The sequence below is a fragment of the Macrobrachium rosenbergii genome, chromosome 46 (assembly GCF_040412425.1).
Source record: "Macrobrachium rosenbergii isolate ZJJX-2024 chromosome 46, ASM4041242v1, whole genome shotgun sequence".
Classification (NCBI taxonomy): Eukaryota; Metazoa; Arthropoda; class Malacostraca; order Decapoda; family Palaemonidae; genus Macrobrachium; species Macrobrachium rosenbergii.
The window spans coordinates 47734695-47750183 of NC_089786.1; the positions used below are offsets into that span (position 1 = coordinate 47734695).

Consider the following 15489-nt stretch of genomic DNA (forward strand, 5'->3'; position numbering starts at 1 on the left):
GGATCCTATTATGGGGAGACACACCCAATCAGGTATCTATTTTCCACACGATTCCTATTGAAGGCTAAAATCCTTACGATAACATATGTTTAGAAGCTTATGTTAAACATAATTCCCCCAAGGCAATATCTTGGGGAAAAAGGGGATTTTCAAACGGTCTCTCGGGGGAAGGTGATTCCTCAGGCTAAGGATGAAATTGCTTTTTTTTTTGCAATTTCTTTCGGATGTCTCAGGGGAATGAGGACCACCAATGTGTATCATATTGCTTTGCGGATTAACAGACGCTCCTGAAGATGTTTTGTGGGATGTTTTGAGGTGACAGGTTACTGAGATGAATAATGTGATGATAATGATGATGTTCTGCTATGCTTTTATGTTAATGTTAATGTTAATGTTAAATCATTCAAGTGATAGCAATTATCTCATCGCGATTTTGTTGATGCTCTCCTTCAGAGGATGCTCGTGTTACCTCCTTTGGATAACTTCAGTGTTATCATCTTGAGATGATTTTAATGTTATCTTCTTCACAATGACGTAATGCGGTGATGTTATGTCCCTCGGATGATGTTGATAATTCCCGTAGGGGGGGAGTGCCGTCAGTACACCTCATGCGATGCACTGTAGGCATTAGTTTAGGTTCTTTGCAGCCTGCCTTCGGCCCCTATCTGCAACCCCTTTCATTCCCTTTACTGTACCTCCATTCATATTCTCTTTTTCATCTTACTTTCCACCCTCTTCTAACAGTTGATTCATAGCGCAACTGCTTTGAGGTTTTCCTCGTTACACCTTTCAATCTTTTACTGTCAATTTCCGTTTCAGTGCTGAATGACCTCATAGGTCCCAGTGCTTGGCCTTTGGCCTAAATTCTATATTCAATTCGATGTTGATAATGTTAGATTCTTTGAAATAATGATGTTAATAGTATCTCCTGATGAAGGTAAAGGTATCTCCTTCAGATAGTTTTAAGGTCATCTGCTTCAGGTAATGCAATCACCTTCATATGATAATTTATGATTTCCAATTCACATCTCTGAGAAGGCAAACGATTAAAAAAAAAAGTAAAAAATGCGCCGAAGCTTCTTCAGCGCAATCGAGTTTTCTGTACAGCTTATAATGCTGTATGAGCCGCGGCCCGGTGGTGTCCTGTCCTATAGCGTTGCCAAACGTATGATCATGGCTAAATTTAACCTTAAATAAAATAAAAACTACTGAGGCTAGAGGAGTGCAATTTGATATATTTGATGACTGGAGGGTGGATAATCAACATACCAAATTGCAGCCCTCTAGCCTCAGTAGTTTTTAAGATTTAAGGGCGGACAGAAAAAGTGCGGATGGACAGACCAAGCCATCTCAATAGTTTTCTTTTACAGAAAACTAAAAAAAAAAAAAAAACTCAAATTCGTGGGATCCCCTCGGAGAGGCACCTCTAACCTAACAGCCATCATCATCCCAAGATGAAAACAGAGGATTTAAAAAAAAATATATTAAAAAAAAAACCTATTCCACTTTCTGTCGCAGAGAACGACTCCGCCAAGACTTTTCCATCGCGGCAAAGGCGTCATGACAAGCGCATGGCGACAGGTCTACTCGTTTCTCATCCCGGAGTTCATTTTTTCTTACCCCCCTCCCCCCCATCACTTCCTCCTATCCGTCCCGATAATAAATTTCTTTTAATATGAAAAGCCAAGATGAGTCGGGTCTAAGCCGATCAGGTTGAATGAGCCATCACCAAGATAATGAGAAAAGAGATTACATTTAATTCTCTCAGGAACATAAGCCTTTGAGATTGGCAAGAAATTATGCGGGAATTTAGTTTCAAATGGAAATACAGATTTTGGGGGAGTGGGAGACGGGGACTGAGAGAGAGAGAGAGAGAGAGAGAGAGAGAGAGAGAGAGAGAGAGAGAGAGAGAGGAGAGAGAGAATGTTTCTCTGAGGGTCTGCTCTGTTTTCTGCTGTTGTCTTTTGATTCTGCTGGCTGCCAGGGACTGGGATAGGTCTTCTTTTGTTTTTCGTATCTTTGACTTTCTCCTCTGCTTCTTTCTCTGCTTCTGTTCTGTTTATTGTTTCTGCTGTTCAGAAGGAGTTAGGAGTTCTTTGCTGCTGTTTCTGCTGCCAACAGCTGCAATTGCCTTTGCTGCTTGAGAGGAGTAAGGGATCTTGTGCAGCCGTTATTGGTCAGTGGGAGGATGCGTCCTCTGGTCTTGCTGCCAACGAGCACTCTGATTCTGCTGACGGAGCCACTGTTGCTGCCAATGCTACTACTGTTGTTGCCAACAATCCACTGTTGCTGCCAATGCTACCACTGTTACTGCCAACAAGCCACTGTTGCTGCCTATGAAGCCACTGTTGCTGCCAACTAGCCATTGTTGCTGCCAATGCTACCGCTGTTGCTGCCAACAAGCCACTGTTGCTGCCTATGAAGTCATTGTTGTTCCCTATGAAGCCACTGTTGCTACCATCGCTACCACTGTTGCTTCTAACGATGTCACTGATGCTCCCAGCAAAGTCACTGTTGATGTCAACGCTGCTACTGCTGCTGTCAACAAAGCTATGCGCCAGCAAAGCAACTGATGGAGTCAGTGACGACCCTATTGCTGCCAAAGCTCCCACTGCTGCTGCCAACAAAGCCACCGGTACAATCAGTGAAAACCCTATTGCTGCCAACAAAGTTACTGTTGTTGTGTTGTCAAAGCCACAGGTACTGCCAATGAAGACACTGTGGCAGTTAATAAAGCAACTGTTGCTGTCAGTGAAGCCACTGTCGTTACCAACGAAGCCACTGTTGGTATCAGAGCTGCCACCGTTGCTGCCAAGCAGATCATAACACTTAAGATAATCCGTTAGTAATATAAGAGGAAATGAAGGCACCCAGATTTCCTATATGCCACTCTTGCTGCCAACGATGCCCCTATCGCTGCTGACGAAGGGGGCACGGGGTTTCTTCTGCTGCATCCTGTGCTTCTGCTAGCGCAAACGCTGCTTATGCAGTGCTCTTGATTCTGCTGTGTCTGTTACCTCTCTTCTGCTTCTCCTGCTGCCGTGGGGAAAGGGAGAGGGCAACAAGGTAATAGAGGTAAAAGAAAACGGAGTAGGAAAAAGGGAAAATAGACATTTCTGCTTGCTCTCGAAAAAACGAGGGCAAGAAGGGAAACTTCTCTGCTTCTGGGGTTAATTTGAGAGAGAGAGAGAGAGAGAGAGAGAGAGAGAGAGCTTGGAATGATTTAGGCAAAGAGGTTAAATCCTCCTCTGCTACCCCTGCTGTTACTGTTTCTTCTGCCCCTTCTGCTTTTACAATGGCAGGGGAAAGAGATCCAGTCGTTGGAGGAGAAAAGTAAATAGAAAAAAGACTGAAACAAATCAGGGTATTTGCAATGAGGTTCAGAGGTACTTAGTGGAAAAAGTAATAAAAATAAAACATAAAAAACACGAGGAAAGTTGCGGAAGAAGTGGGGAGGAGGAGGAGAGAGAGAGAGAGAGAGAGAGAGAGAGAGAGAGAGAGAGAGAGAGAGAGAGAGAGAGAGCAGGAATAGGAAGGAAAGGTTTGGAAATAAGCGAGAAAAATCACGAGGAAAGTTGCGGAAGCAACGGGTAGCGGGAGGAGGAGGAGGAGGAGGATTAAGAGAGAGAGAGAGAGAGAGAGAGAGAGAGAGAGAGAGAGAGAGAGAGAGAGAGAGAGAAGGAATATGAAGGAAAGGTTTGGGAATAAGCGAGAGATTTCCGAAGGTCTTTGTGAAGTGACTCAGAACAACGACTTGTCAGCCTAGCCCCAGTCCTCAGCCCAGGGGTGCCCCCAAAACCCCCTGTCTTCCCCTCACAGAGATCCCCTGACCCAATCCCCCCGGGGTTCCAAACCCGGCCCGGCTTAACCCGAGGGACATCACCTCACGTCAGGAAGATATTTTCAATTTATCTGATCTTGATTGAGACGCCATCAAAATGACAATTTGCGTAATTGAGACGAGAACTCATCTGGAGCGATTCGGAATCATCGCCTGGAAATTCTTCTTCTTCTTCTTCTTCTTCTTCTTCTTCTTCTTCTTCTTCTTCTTCTTCTTCTTCTTCTTCTTTTCTGTCGCTGGCAGATGGGGGGATCAGTTGCTTTATCTTTAATTTCGTTAACTTAAATTGTTGAGTGTTTAGTTACATTTTCGAATGTTTTTTTTTTTTATTCCTAGCTCTAATCTTCTTCCCCGCAGGGGTGGGGGGGAGTGCCGTCAGTGCACCTCATGCGGTGCACTGTAGGCATTACCTAAGGTTCTTTGTAGTGTGCCTTCGATCCCTAGCTGCAACCCCTTTCGTTCCTTTTACTGTACTTCCTTGAATATTCTCTTTCTTCCATCTTACTTTCCACCCTCTCCTAACTATTGATTCAGAGTGCAACTGCTTTGAGATTTTCCTCCTGTTACACCTTTCAAAACTTTTACTGTCAATTTTCGTTTAAGCGCTGAATGACCTCATAAGTCCCAGTGCTTGGCCTTTGGCCTAAATTTTATATTCAATTCAATTCATTTCTAATCTGCTTCTTCCTGTACAAGCACAAAATAATTAGATTCGCAAAAATGTTATAAAAAAATTGTTTTTAATCTTCGTTAATGTAAAGTGGGGTTGGGGGTGGGTGAGACGTAGAAACGGAAAATGAATCTTATTGTTAATCAAACTTTCATTTAACCCCGTACGTATAAAAATCTAAGGATTTTTTCTGTTTTTGAACTTTTTTAAAAACAATTTTTAATAATACAAAAGTACATTTAATTTTTTTGTTGGGTACAGTAATAAGGCTCATATATATATATTTTTTTATTTCTTAAATACCTACAACTTTCACATTGAAACCTTTTACAACAAGTAAAAAATGCGTCGAAGTTTCTTCGGTGCAATCGAGTGTTCTGTACAGCCGCTATCTTTCGGTGGTCTCGGTATAATGCTGTATGAGCCAAGGCCCATGAAACTTTAACTACTGCCCAGTGGTGGCCTATCCTATATCGTTACCAGAAACACGATTATGGTTAACTTTAACCTTGAATGAAAGAAAAACTACAGAGGCTAGAGGGCTGCAATTTGGTATGTTTGATGATTGGTGGGTGGATGATCAACCATACCAATTTGCAACCCTCTAGCCTCAGTAGTTTGTAAGATCTGAGGGCGGACAGAAAAAGTGCGGACGGTCAGATAAAGCCGGCACAATAGTTTTCTTTTAGAGAAAACTAAGAACTGGTCTTTAAATTAATCGAAAGTTTTCTAATTTTATAATTATTATTTGTTACCTTTCTAATTTTCTGCATTCTTTTATTTCTACTCCTGGTAACTGAAAGAATTCAGTTCCAACGCTTACTATTTTTAAGAACATGATGATGGATTGTATGCTGTTACTAAGCCTAATATATTTGCTTTGAATAATTTGCTAGTTTTATTCTTTGTTAGCTTTATCAGTACCTGACATATTGTTGTGATTTTTCTCCTCTCCCCACGTTTTATTCTGCTCTGCAAACAAATAAAAACAAGTAAAAATGCGTCGTAAAAATGTTGGACGGTCGATAGTTTCTTACTGGCGGGCATTCTCCGGCCGACCAATGATTTGAATTTATTTCTGTGATAGCCGGTATAATGTGGTTCGGATTCCACAATAAGCTGTAGGTCCTGTTGCTAGGTAACCAATTGGTTCTTAACGGTCTAATCCTACGAGCCAGCCCTCTCTATAGATCTGGTTAAACTAAGGTCTTTAACGGTGGTCCGCGTATAATCAAGCCACCGAAAACAGATCTTACTTTCGGTGGTCTCGGTATAATGCTTATGAGCCGCGGCCCACGGAACTTTAACCACGGCCCGTGGTGGCCTGGCCTATGTCGTTGCCAGAAGCACGATTATGGCTAACTTTAACCATAAATAAAATAAAAACTACTGATGCTAGAAGGCTGCAATTTGCTATGTTTGATGATTGGAGGGTGGATGATCAACATACCAATTTGCAGCCCTCTAGTCTCAGTAGATTTTAAGATATGAGGGCGGACAGGATAAAGTGCAGACAGATAAAAGTGCGGACAGAAAAAAGTGTGGACTAAACAAAGTGCGGACAGAAAAAAATGAGGACTAAAAAAAGTGCGGACAGAAAAAAGTGCGGGCGGACAGACAAAGCCCGCACAATATTTTCTTTTCAGAAAACTAATAAAGCAATTTCTGTGGAAGGTTGGCAGATAACTAAAGCTTTCGTTTAATGTGTTAAATAATAATAATAATAATAATAATAATAATAATAATAATAATAATAATAATAATAATAATAATAATATTTTTTAAAGTAGCTGCTATTTAAACGGCATTCAGTTCTTATAGTCGTCATCTAAGATTTTTCTTATTGTATTTCTGTCATCAGCAGTTAGATGGTATCACAAATTCCAAAAGAACATTGGAAAGTATACTGCTATCGCTGTCTATTTATCAACTCTGTATAAGCTTAACGCCGCTGACACAGTAGTTGCTCTCGGTAATAATAATAATAATAATAATTCTTCTTCTTCTTCCCAGCTTGTTCCCATTTTTATATGGGGTCCCCGTGATGCCTTCTTTTGAAGGACTTTGATTCGGCTTTGGGGTAGACTTTGTAGTCCCGATCGGCTGCCCTGCCTGACATCGCTTAGACCCCGGTATTGTGTACATGTATTGTACCAGTTCACCAGCGCTCTTTCTCCCAGCAGCGAGGAGTCGTTACACGGTGAGGTCGAGAGTCGAGACGTGTGAGGTGTCTGATAATATAATAATGATAATAACGTTAACACTGATGAGGAAGGAACACCGTTCAGGTGTTCGAAAGTCTTTGGTTCTTTTTACATAGTAATATATTTACTATATAATTGTGGATTTTTATTACTCAGATTGTTTTTCACGAAATTGTGAATTATTAGAATCTGTTAATAATAATAATAATAATAATAATAATCAATCATCATCATCATCATCATCATCATCATCATCATCATCATCATCATCATCATCATCATAATTATTATTATCATACCTGCCTACCAATAATGCGGAAGTTACTAACAGGTACTCACTGTCCCCACTTCTCTTCGTAGCAGCCATGATTCCCATGACAAAAGTACTGCAGAAGATGGATGCTGGGGACCAACTCAAGAAAGGAGGCAACAGAATTAACCATCTGATGTTGATGGACGACATCAAGCTGTATGGTGAGAGCATCAAGGAAACAGATACCCTAATCCAGACTGTAAGGATTGTATCTGGGGACATCAGGATGGAGTTCGGAACAGAAAAATGCGCCTTGGTCAACATACAAAGAGGCAAAGTAACAAGGACTGAAGGGATAAAGCTACCAGACGGGAATAGCATCAAACATATACATGAGACAGGATGCAAATGCCTGGGAATAATAGAAAGAGAGGGTATAAAACACCAAGAGATGAAGGACACGATCAGGAGAGAATATATGCAGAGACTTAAGGCGATACTCAAGTCAAAACTCAACGCGGGAAACATGACGAAAGCCATAAGCACATGGGCAGTACCAGTAATCAGATACAGCGCAGGAATAGTGGAAGTGGACGAAGGCTGAACTCTGCAGCATAGACCAGAAAACTAGGAAACACATGACAGTATACAAAGCACTACACCCAAAAGCAAATACAAACAGACTATACATAACACGAAAGGAAGTGGGGAGAGGGCTACTAAGCATAGAGGACTGCGTCAACATCGAGAGCAGAGCACTGAGGCAATACCTGAAAACCAGTGAAGACGAGTGGCTAAGAAGTGCATGGGAAGAAGGACTGATAAAAGTAGACGAAGACCCACAAATATATAGAAAGGAGAATGAAAAACAGAACAGAGGAATGGCACAGCAAACCAATGCACGGACAGTACATGAGACAGACTAAAGAACTGACCAGCAACGAAACATGGGAATGGCTAGAGGGGAGAACTCAAGAAGGAGACAGAAGGAATGCTCACAGTGGCACAAGATCAGGCCCTAAGAACCAGGTATGTCCAAAGAACAATAGATGGAAATAACATCTCACCCATATGCAGGAAGTACAGTATGAAAGACGAGACCATAAACCACATAGCAAGCGAATGTCCGGCGCTTGCACAGAACCAGTACAAAAAGAGGCATGATTCAGTAGCAAAACCCCTCCACTGGAGCCTGTGCAAGAAACACCAGCTAGCTTGCAGTAATAAGTGGTATGAACACCAACCTGAGGGAATGATAGAAAACAATCAGTTTAAGATCCTCTGGGACTATGGTATCAGAACAGATAGGGTGATACGTCCCAGTAGACTAGACGTGACGTTGATTGACAAGATCAAGAAGAAAGGATCACCCATTGATGTGGCAGTATCATGGGACACCAGAGTAGATGAGAAAGAATGAGAACAAAATTGATAAGTATCAAGACCTGAAAATCGAAATAAGAAGGATATGGATGCCAGTGGAAATTGTACCCATAATCATAGGAACACTAGGCACAATCCCAAGATCCCTGAAAAGGAATCTGGAAAAACTAGATGCCGAAGTAGCTCCAGGACTCATCCAGAAAAGTGTGCTACTAGAAACAGCTCACGTAGTGGGAAAAGCGATGGACTCCTAAGGAGGCAGGATGCAACCCGGAACCCCACACTATAAAAACCACCCAGTCGAACGGGATGACTCTGACAGACCGAAAAGAAAATTATTATTATTATTATTATTATTATTATTATTATTATTATTATTATTATTATTATTGTTGTTGCGTCAGCGGCGTTATAATAATAATAATATTATTATTATTATTATTATTATTATTATTATTATTATTATTATTATTATTATCAGTAAAAATAATGTCCTGATAATATGTAAAATGTTATGCATAGAGGATTTCAATTGCTATATAGCATTTCAAGAACAAATATTACCGTCCCCTGTTAATGAAAACGTCTTATCACCGAACAATAACGATAATCACCATCTATACAAATAAAAATAATCACCATCAATAAAAAATATAATAATAATCATCACCATTAATACCGTTGTCAGCAACAGCGACGACAAGAATGCCAAATTTATAAAAGGAAAAATGAAATAAATAAACAACCAACTTTACTGAAGAGAAGAGGAACGCCTAAACACAATACGGGTACCCCCCCTTCCCCCCTATCCCGACCACTTCCCAGAACACCCTACCCCCTTTCCTCCTCCCCCTTCCCACCCCATCACCCGCGGTGTTGTACGAAGAGGAATATGGATGGCAGATAACCCGGTGATTAATGGGCGAGAGTGAACAGAAGTTCTGGGGAGAAAAAAAAAGAAGTTTTCCTTTATTACCAAAGTCATGTCATTAGTTCAGTCTCCTAAGGAAGGTTAATCTACCCTGTCGGTTGTGGGCGGCGATTTTATTATTTTTCTTGGAATCTGAAGAGAATTTTTTCGACGGTTTTATCCGATTTTTGTTGCTGTTGCTGTGGCCCTGCCTCCGCTGTCCTCTGGGGCTAACGCACGAGATGGCAACACGATTCTCGTTTTTGGAAATGATTCTACTGAAAGGAATTTAATTCTAGGGATGAAAAATACATATATTTTTTTTTTATAAGATTTTGATAATATTTTTATCACTTTTCAATCGTTCATTTAGGGACTAGCAACACGAATATGATTTCTGATATATTAAGATAAAGAAAGATTTCTCTTATGAAAACAAACCTATTTTTTTCTTCATATCTAGAACATGCTTTATACTAGTTTAGTCAATGTTAGTCGTAATTTCCCCGCTTAAAAATAGTGAGCAAGCTTAGCAAGTATAAAATATTTATAATTTATTTTTTAGTAACTAAATCATTTGAGTTTTGGGCCTCTTTTGCTGAGATGAGGGCGATCGTTTTTGGGGATGTATAAAAGATATATTAACTTTTACAACAAGAGTCTCCATTTAAAAATATAGTGAGAAAGTTAACAGGTAAAAATATTTATAATTTATTTTTCTGTAAACTAAATCATGTGAGTGTTTGCATCTATAGTCGAGATGAGTTGAGATGAGAGTGATAATTTTTTGGGATGTATATAAAATATGTTAACTTTCTATCCGTCCATGACCATGAGTTTTCGCAACGTCGTTTATGGAAATATGTTGTCTCGAATTCCCTGCTTCCTCATTGTAGTTAGTATGTAGAAACCTTTGCCTTATCAGATCGGTTTTATTGTTATATATTATCACTGATTGTTTTTATTTGGCTTTCATTCTAAAAAGTTAAGTATAGCTTAGTTTAACCAGAGCACTGAGCTGATTAACAGCTCTCCTAGAGAGGGCTGGCCCGAAGGATTAGACTTATTTTACGTGGCTAAGAACCAATTGGTTACCTAGCAGCGAGACCTACAGCATATTGTGGAATCCGAACCACACTATAGCGAGAAATGAATTTCTATCACCAGCAATAAATTCCTCAAATTGTTCATTGGCCGGCCGAAGACTCGAACTCGGGCCTAGCAGAGTGCTAGCCGAGAACTCTACCGACTCGTCGAACGAGGAACTAATCTTTATATCTCTTTGTTTCTCTTCTTTTTTCCCTTCTCGTCTTCTTCTTCTTCTTCTTCTTCTTCTTCTTCTTCTTCTTCTTCTTCTTCTTCTTCTTCTTGTGTAATACGCCACAAACGGGCTCCGAAAAGGAAGAATAATTTCCACAAAGACTAATTCTGCCCTTGACTTATACGAAAGAGTCAGATATTCAGATCATCAGTCAGCCAAAGATGTAGATTCCGTTGCCCCTGTGCGAGAGATTAAAAACTTTAAGCTCGTTTGATAAATGGCTGATGTTTCGACGTCATGATGAATGGGACGTTAATCGACTAAACCTTTTTTTTTTCGACGTAATTTGAAATGAAACCTCGGTTTACCGGACCTTGTTTGTACAGTTTTCAGTGTCACTTTGATCTATAGAATTGAATTGAATTGAATATAGAATTTAGGCCAAAGGCCAAGCACTGTGACCTATGATGAGGTTATTCAGCGCTGAAACGGAAATTGACAGTGAAAAGTTTGAAAGGCGTAACAGGGGGACGACCTCGCAGTTGCACTGTGAATCAATTGTTAGGAGAGGCTGGAAAGTAAGATGGAAGAAAGAGAATATGAAAGGAGATACAGTAAAAGGGACGAAAGGGGTTGCAGCTAGTGGCCGAAGGCACGCTGCAAAGAACCTTAGGTAATGCCTACAGTGCACCGCAAGAGATACGCTGACGACACTACCCTCTTGCGGGGACTTTGATTTATAAAACATCGTTGTCAGCAATTGCACACGAAATTCAGATTGACCAAACTTATTTAGAAGCAATTTTAAAGGAAACTTCGATCGACCAGACTTTGTTTTTAATTCGGTTTGTAATGTTACAGAAATCTGCCCTATAATTTGATCACCAATTTTAGTACAGTATGACCTCACTTGGTGCACTGCAGGCATTACTTAAGGTCCTTTGTAGCCTCTCTTCGGCCCCAAGCTGCAATCCCTTTCATTCCTTTTACTGTACCTCCATTCATATTTTCTCTCTTTCGTCTTGCTATCCACCCTCTCCTAACACTTGTTTCATAGTGCAACTGCGAGGTTTCCCTCCTGTTACACCTTTCAAGCCTTCCTACTCTCGGTATCCCTTTCAGCGCTGATTGACCTCATAGGTCCCAGTGCTTGGCCTCTGGCTTAAATTCTATATCCCATTCCATCAATCGACTGAGTATCGTTTATTAAAACAATTACCTTTCATGACATCCACAAAGATCAATTCAGACGCCAGCCACCAGCTATGAACTTCGTAGCTCCCTCGGGATTTTAGATAAAATAGAAGGTAAACCATACACGAATTATAAGAATGGAAGTTTGTTTTCTGTATCAGTTATGACAATGGTGATACATGTAACGGATTGGGCCTTCTGTATTAAGAGGTGCGGTTATAAAGACTTTCTCTTTAGCAACGAACCGTCATGCAGATGAAGGATAGCTTAAGAATGAGCTGTTGTACGTACATATAATAGTTTTAATGACGGCCCGTTATAAATACTAAGAATTTCTTTATGATAGTTTTAATGACGACCCGTTATAAATACTAAAGATTTCTTTGCGAGAGCCATTGTAAATACGAAAGATTTCTGTAGGACGCGTCGTTGTAAAGGTCAAAGGTTTCTGTACGACGCGTCATTGGAAGGGCCAAAGTGTTTTTTCATAGTGGGCTGTTGTCATTTTTCTGACCAGACACAAGGTAGGTTGTCAGCCAAATTGCGTCTTACCTTTAAAGTGCTATCTCCTCTACAGATGGTCGTCATAATAATACTATCCTTCCTCTAATTCTTTTTGTAAGTTCTTTCAAGTTAAAGTCTTCCTGGGCCCCGCAAGGCTCAAGGGGCCGGCGCCGAACTCCGGTTTTTTAGGCCGACAACCAGTGGGGGAGAAGTCCCATTGCCTCAGACACGTGGCCAGTGTGTCGCTAGGCCCACTGTTTAACCCCTCCAGCCCGAGGACTGGTACCTATTCTCTTACTCACCCTCTCGAGTTTTCAGACCGCTAGGTTGGCGGGCCACCGGGTTTATGCAATGGCGCCATCCCCAAGCCACCAGTGAGCGGTGGGATTTGAATCCCGGTCCTCTCAACTGGTAGCGAGAACCTTACCACTGCGCCACCATGGCAAGTTCATGTAATGACGAACGTTATTTCATCACATCATTCGAATCCATTGCAGCCAGTTTAAGCTATCCTTCTGTTTAAAATTACGCAAGGCAAATGGCTCACCCTTTTGCAAAGGGGAAAATTCTTTTATATCTTGAACCTTTATAGAGATGCATTTTTTTAGCCATGGTAATAATGAAAGTATTTTTGAAAGAGCGATAAAAAGGTAGTTTTTTTAATGATGAGCCAGTGGTTATGATGGAGTTTTTCTTTGACAAACCGCCATAAAAACAAAAAGAAGATACTCAAAGAACAACGCCAAATGGAAAACAAAAGACATTCTAACCATCGACCCTTGTAACAATTCAAAAAAATTTTTAAAACGTCATCTATTGTAAAAAACAAAAGGCGTCTATTTTCTTCTTTATAACGCGGTGTCCTAAAGATGAATCAAGCCTTTTTCAAGAGCGTTTAAAGGCTAGTGCAAAAAAAAAAAAAAAAGCCATTTAGACTGGTAACAAAAACTGGAAGTCTTTTAGATTAGTAAAAAAGAGCTGGAAGCGCAAATAAAAAAAAGCTGGGAGCCTTTCAGACTAGTAAATAAACTGGAAGCCTTTTAGACTAGTAAAAAATAGCTGGAAGCCTTTTAGACTAGTAAAAAGCAGCTGGAAGCCTTTTAGACTAGTGAATAAACTGGAAGTTTTTAGACTAATAAAAAAGAGCTGGCAGCCTTTTAGACTAGTAAATAAACTTGAAACCTTTTAGGCTATTAAAAAATCTGGAAGCCTTTTAAAATACTAAATAAACTGGAAGCTTTTAAGACAAATAAAAAAGCTGGAAGCTTTTTAGACTAGTAAAAAAACTGGAAAACTTTTAGACTAATAAAAAAAAGTTAGAAGCCTACTAGACTAATAAAAAAATGGAAGTTCATTAGACTAATAAAAAAAAGCTGAAGCCTTTTAGACTAATAAAAAAGAGTAGGAAGCCTTTTTAGACTAGTAACAAAAATTGGAAGCTTTTTTGGCTAATAAGGTAACTGGAAGGCTTTTAGACAAGTAAAAAACGGGAAAACTTTTAGACTAATAAAATTAAAGCCTTTTAGACTGCTAAAAGAACTGGAAACCTATTAGACTAATAAAGAAAGCCGGAAGCTTTTACACTAATTAAAAGTTGGAAGTCTTTTAAAGTAATAAAAAACCTGGAAGCCTTTTAGACTAGTAACAAAAACTGGAAGCCTTTTAGACTAATAAAACAGTTGGAAGCCTTTTAGACAAATAAAAAAAGCCGAAAGCCTTTTCGAGTAGTAAAACACTAGAAGCCTTTTAGATTAGTAAAAAGAAAAACTGGAGGCCTTTTAGGCTACAAAAACAACTAGAAATCATTTAGATTATTAAAAACTGAAAGCCTTTTAGACTAATAAAAATACTGGAAGCCTTTTAATTTAATAAAACAAACTGGAAGCCTTGTAAACTAACAGAATAAAAAAAGATGGAAGCCATTTACACTAGTAAAAAAAAAATGGAAGCATATTGTCATTTTGCGCCGTTACCAAGGTTCGAATGATAGATTCCCCTGAACAAAGTTGCGGAGGTGACCTTATCTCCTTTATGGCCTTATCGATGTTCCCCCTTTACACGATGCCCCTACGTCATGGAAGCAGATCCAAAAGGTTAGGAACCTGTTCCTCTGGTTTGCTTGTAATTTATGCTTGTGCCAAATGGGGAATGATTAATCGTCTTCTATATATATATATATATATATATATATATATATATATATATATATATATATATATATATATATATATATAATATTTTTATCACGTCACCGTGATTCATATACAAGCGTTAAGCTACAAACGTCCTTCAATATCCAATTCGCTCTACCTCGGAAATAATATATTTTCATATATGTTACCCGAAGGGGAATTTTTTAGTTGATAATAAGTTCGTCGTCTCGTGGGCTACTGGCCGTGTGGTTAAAATCGCGTCACTGTAGTCCTGAGTTCTCGTCTTCTGTGGTTCGAGCCCACGAGACGACGAACTTATTATCAACTAAAAAATTCCCCTTCGGGTAACAGATGTGAAATTATATTATTTCCGAGGTAGAGCGAATTGATATTAATATATATATATATATATATATATATATATATATATATATATATATATATATATATATATATATATGATTAAAGTGAATGTAACTACGTAAACTTGTGCTCTATAGAAAACCGACCGCTTGACCGATCTAGACGAAATTTTGCATGCGGCCCTCATTTGACCCCAGGAAGGTTTTGGCTTAAGTTTCAAACCGTACCTCCGCCCCCTTTTCCTTTTCCCCCCCCCTTCCCTTTGTAACTAATGCTAAATAAACTCTACGGGTTTATCATATCTCAATTCATGTACTCGTGACCATAGAAATATATTATTGAAAATGCTTTTCTCTCCTGTGATTAATAATTCTGTATCAAGGTTTGTGTTTACGTTTAGTGTCGGATGTGTTTAGGTTTAGTTGGGGATGTGTTTAGGTTTAGCAGGGGTGTGTTTATGTTTAGTGGGGGTGTTACAGTTCTGTTGGGGGTGTATCCAGGTTTAGTGGGCTGTGGATGGGTTTAGTGGGGGTTATGTTTCGATTTAGGTTGTGTTTTCAGAAAGAACTCAGTTTAGTGGGGGATGACTGTGGTGTGTCCCATGTATCCAGGTTTACTGTGGTGACTGTCCCTTTTATCCAGGGGACATGGTAATCAGATGTTACTGTGCTGATTACCAACTAAACCTTAGTACACTCCCACTACACCTAAACATACCCCCACTAACCTAAACACACCCCCTTCTAAACCTTA

At 39.7% G+C, this 15489-nt stretch overlaps 1 protein-coding gene across 1 annotated transcript in view; it reads right to left on the bottom strand.

Annotated features, from left to right (window-relative positions):
- Window positions 1–2177: 2177 nt before the first annotated feature.
- The window catches only part of LOC136830484 (probable GH family 25 lysozyme 3), a 35871-nt gene continuing 22559 nt past the window's right edge, over window positions 2178–15489 (bottom strand). Inside the window, exons 3-4 of the mRNA XM_067090019.1 lie at window positions 3018–3036; window positions 2178–2808 (exon numbers count right to left, since the gene is read on the bottom strand). Coding sequence (XP_066946120.1) covers window positions 2178–2808; window positions 3018–3036 — 650 coding nt within the window. The remainder of the gene's footprint in view (window positions 2809–3017; window positions 3037–15489) is intronic.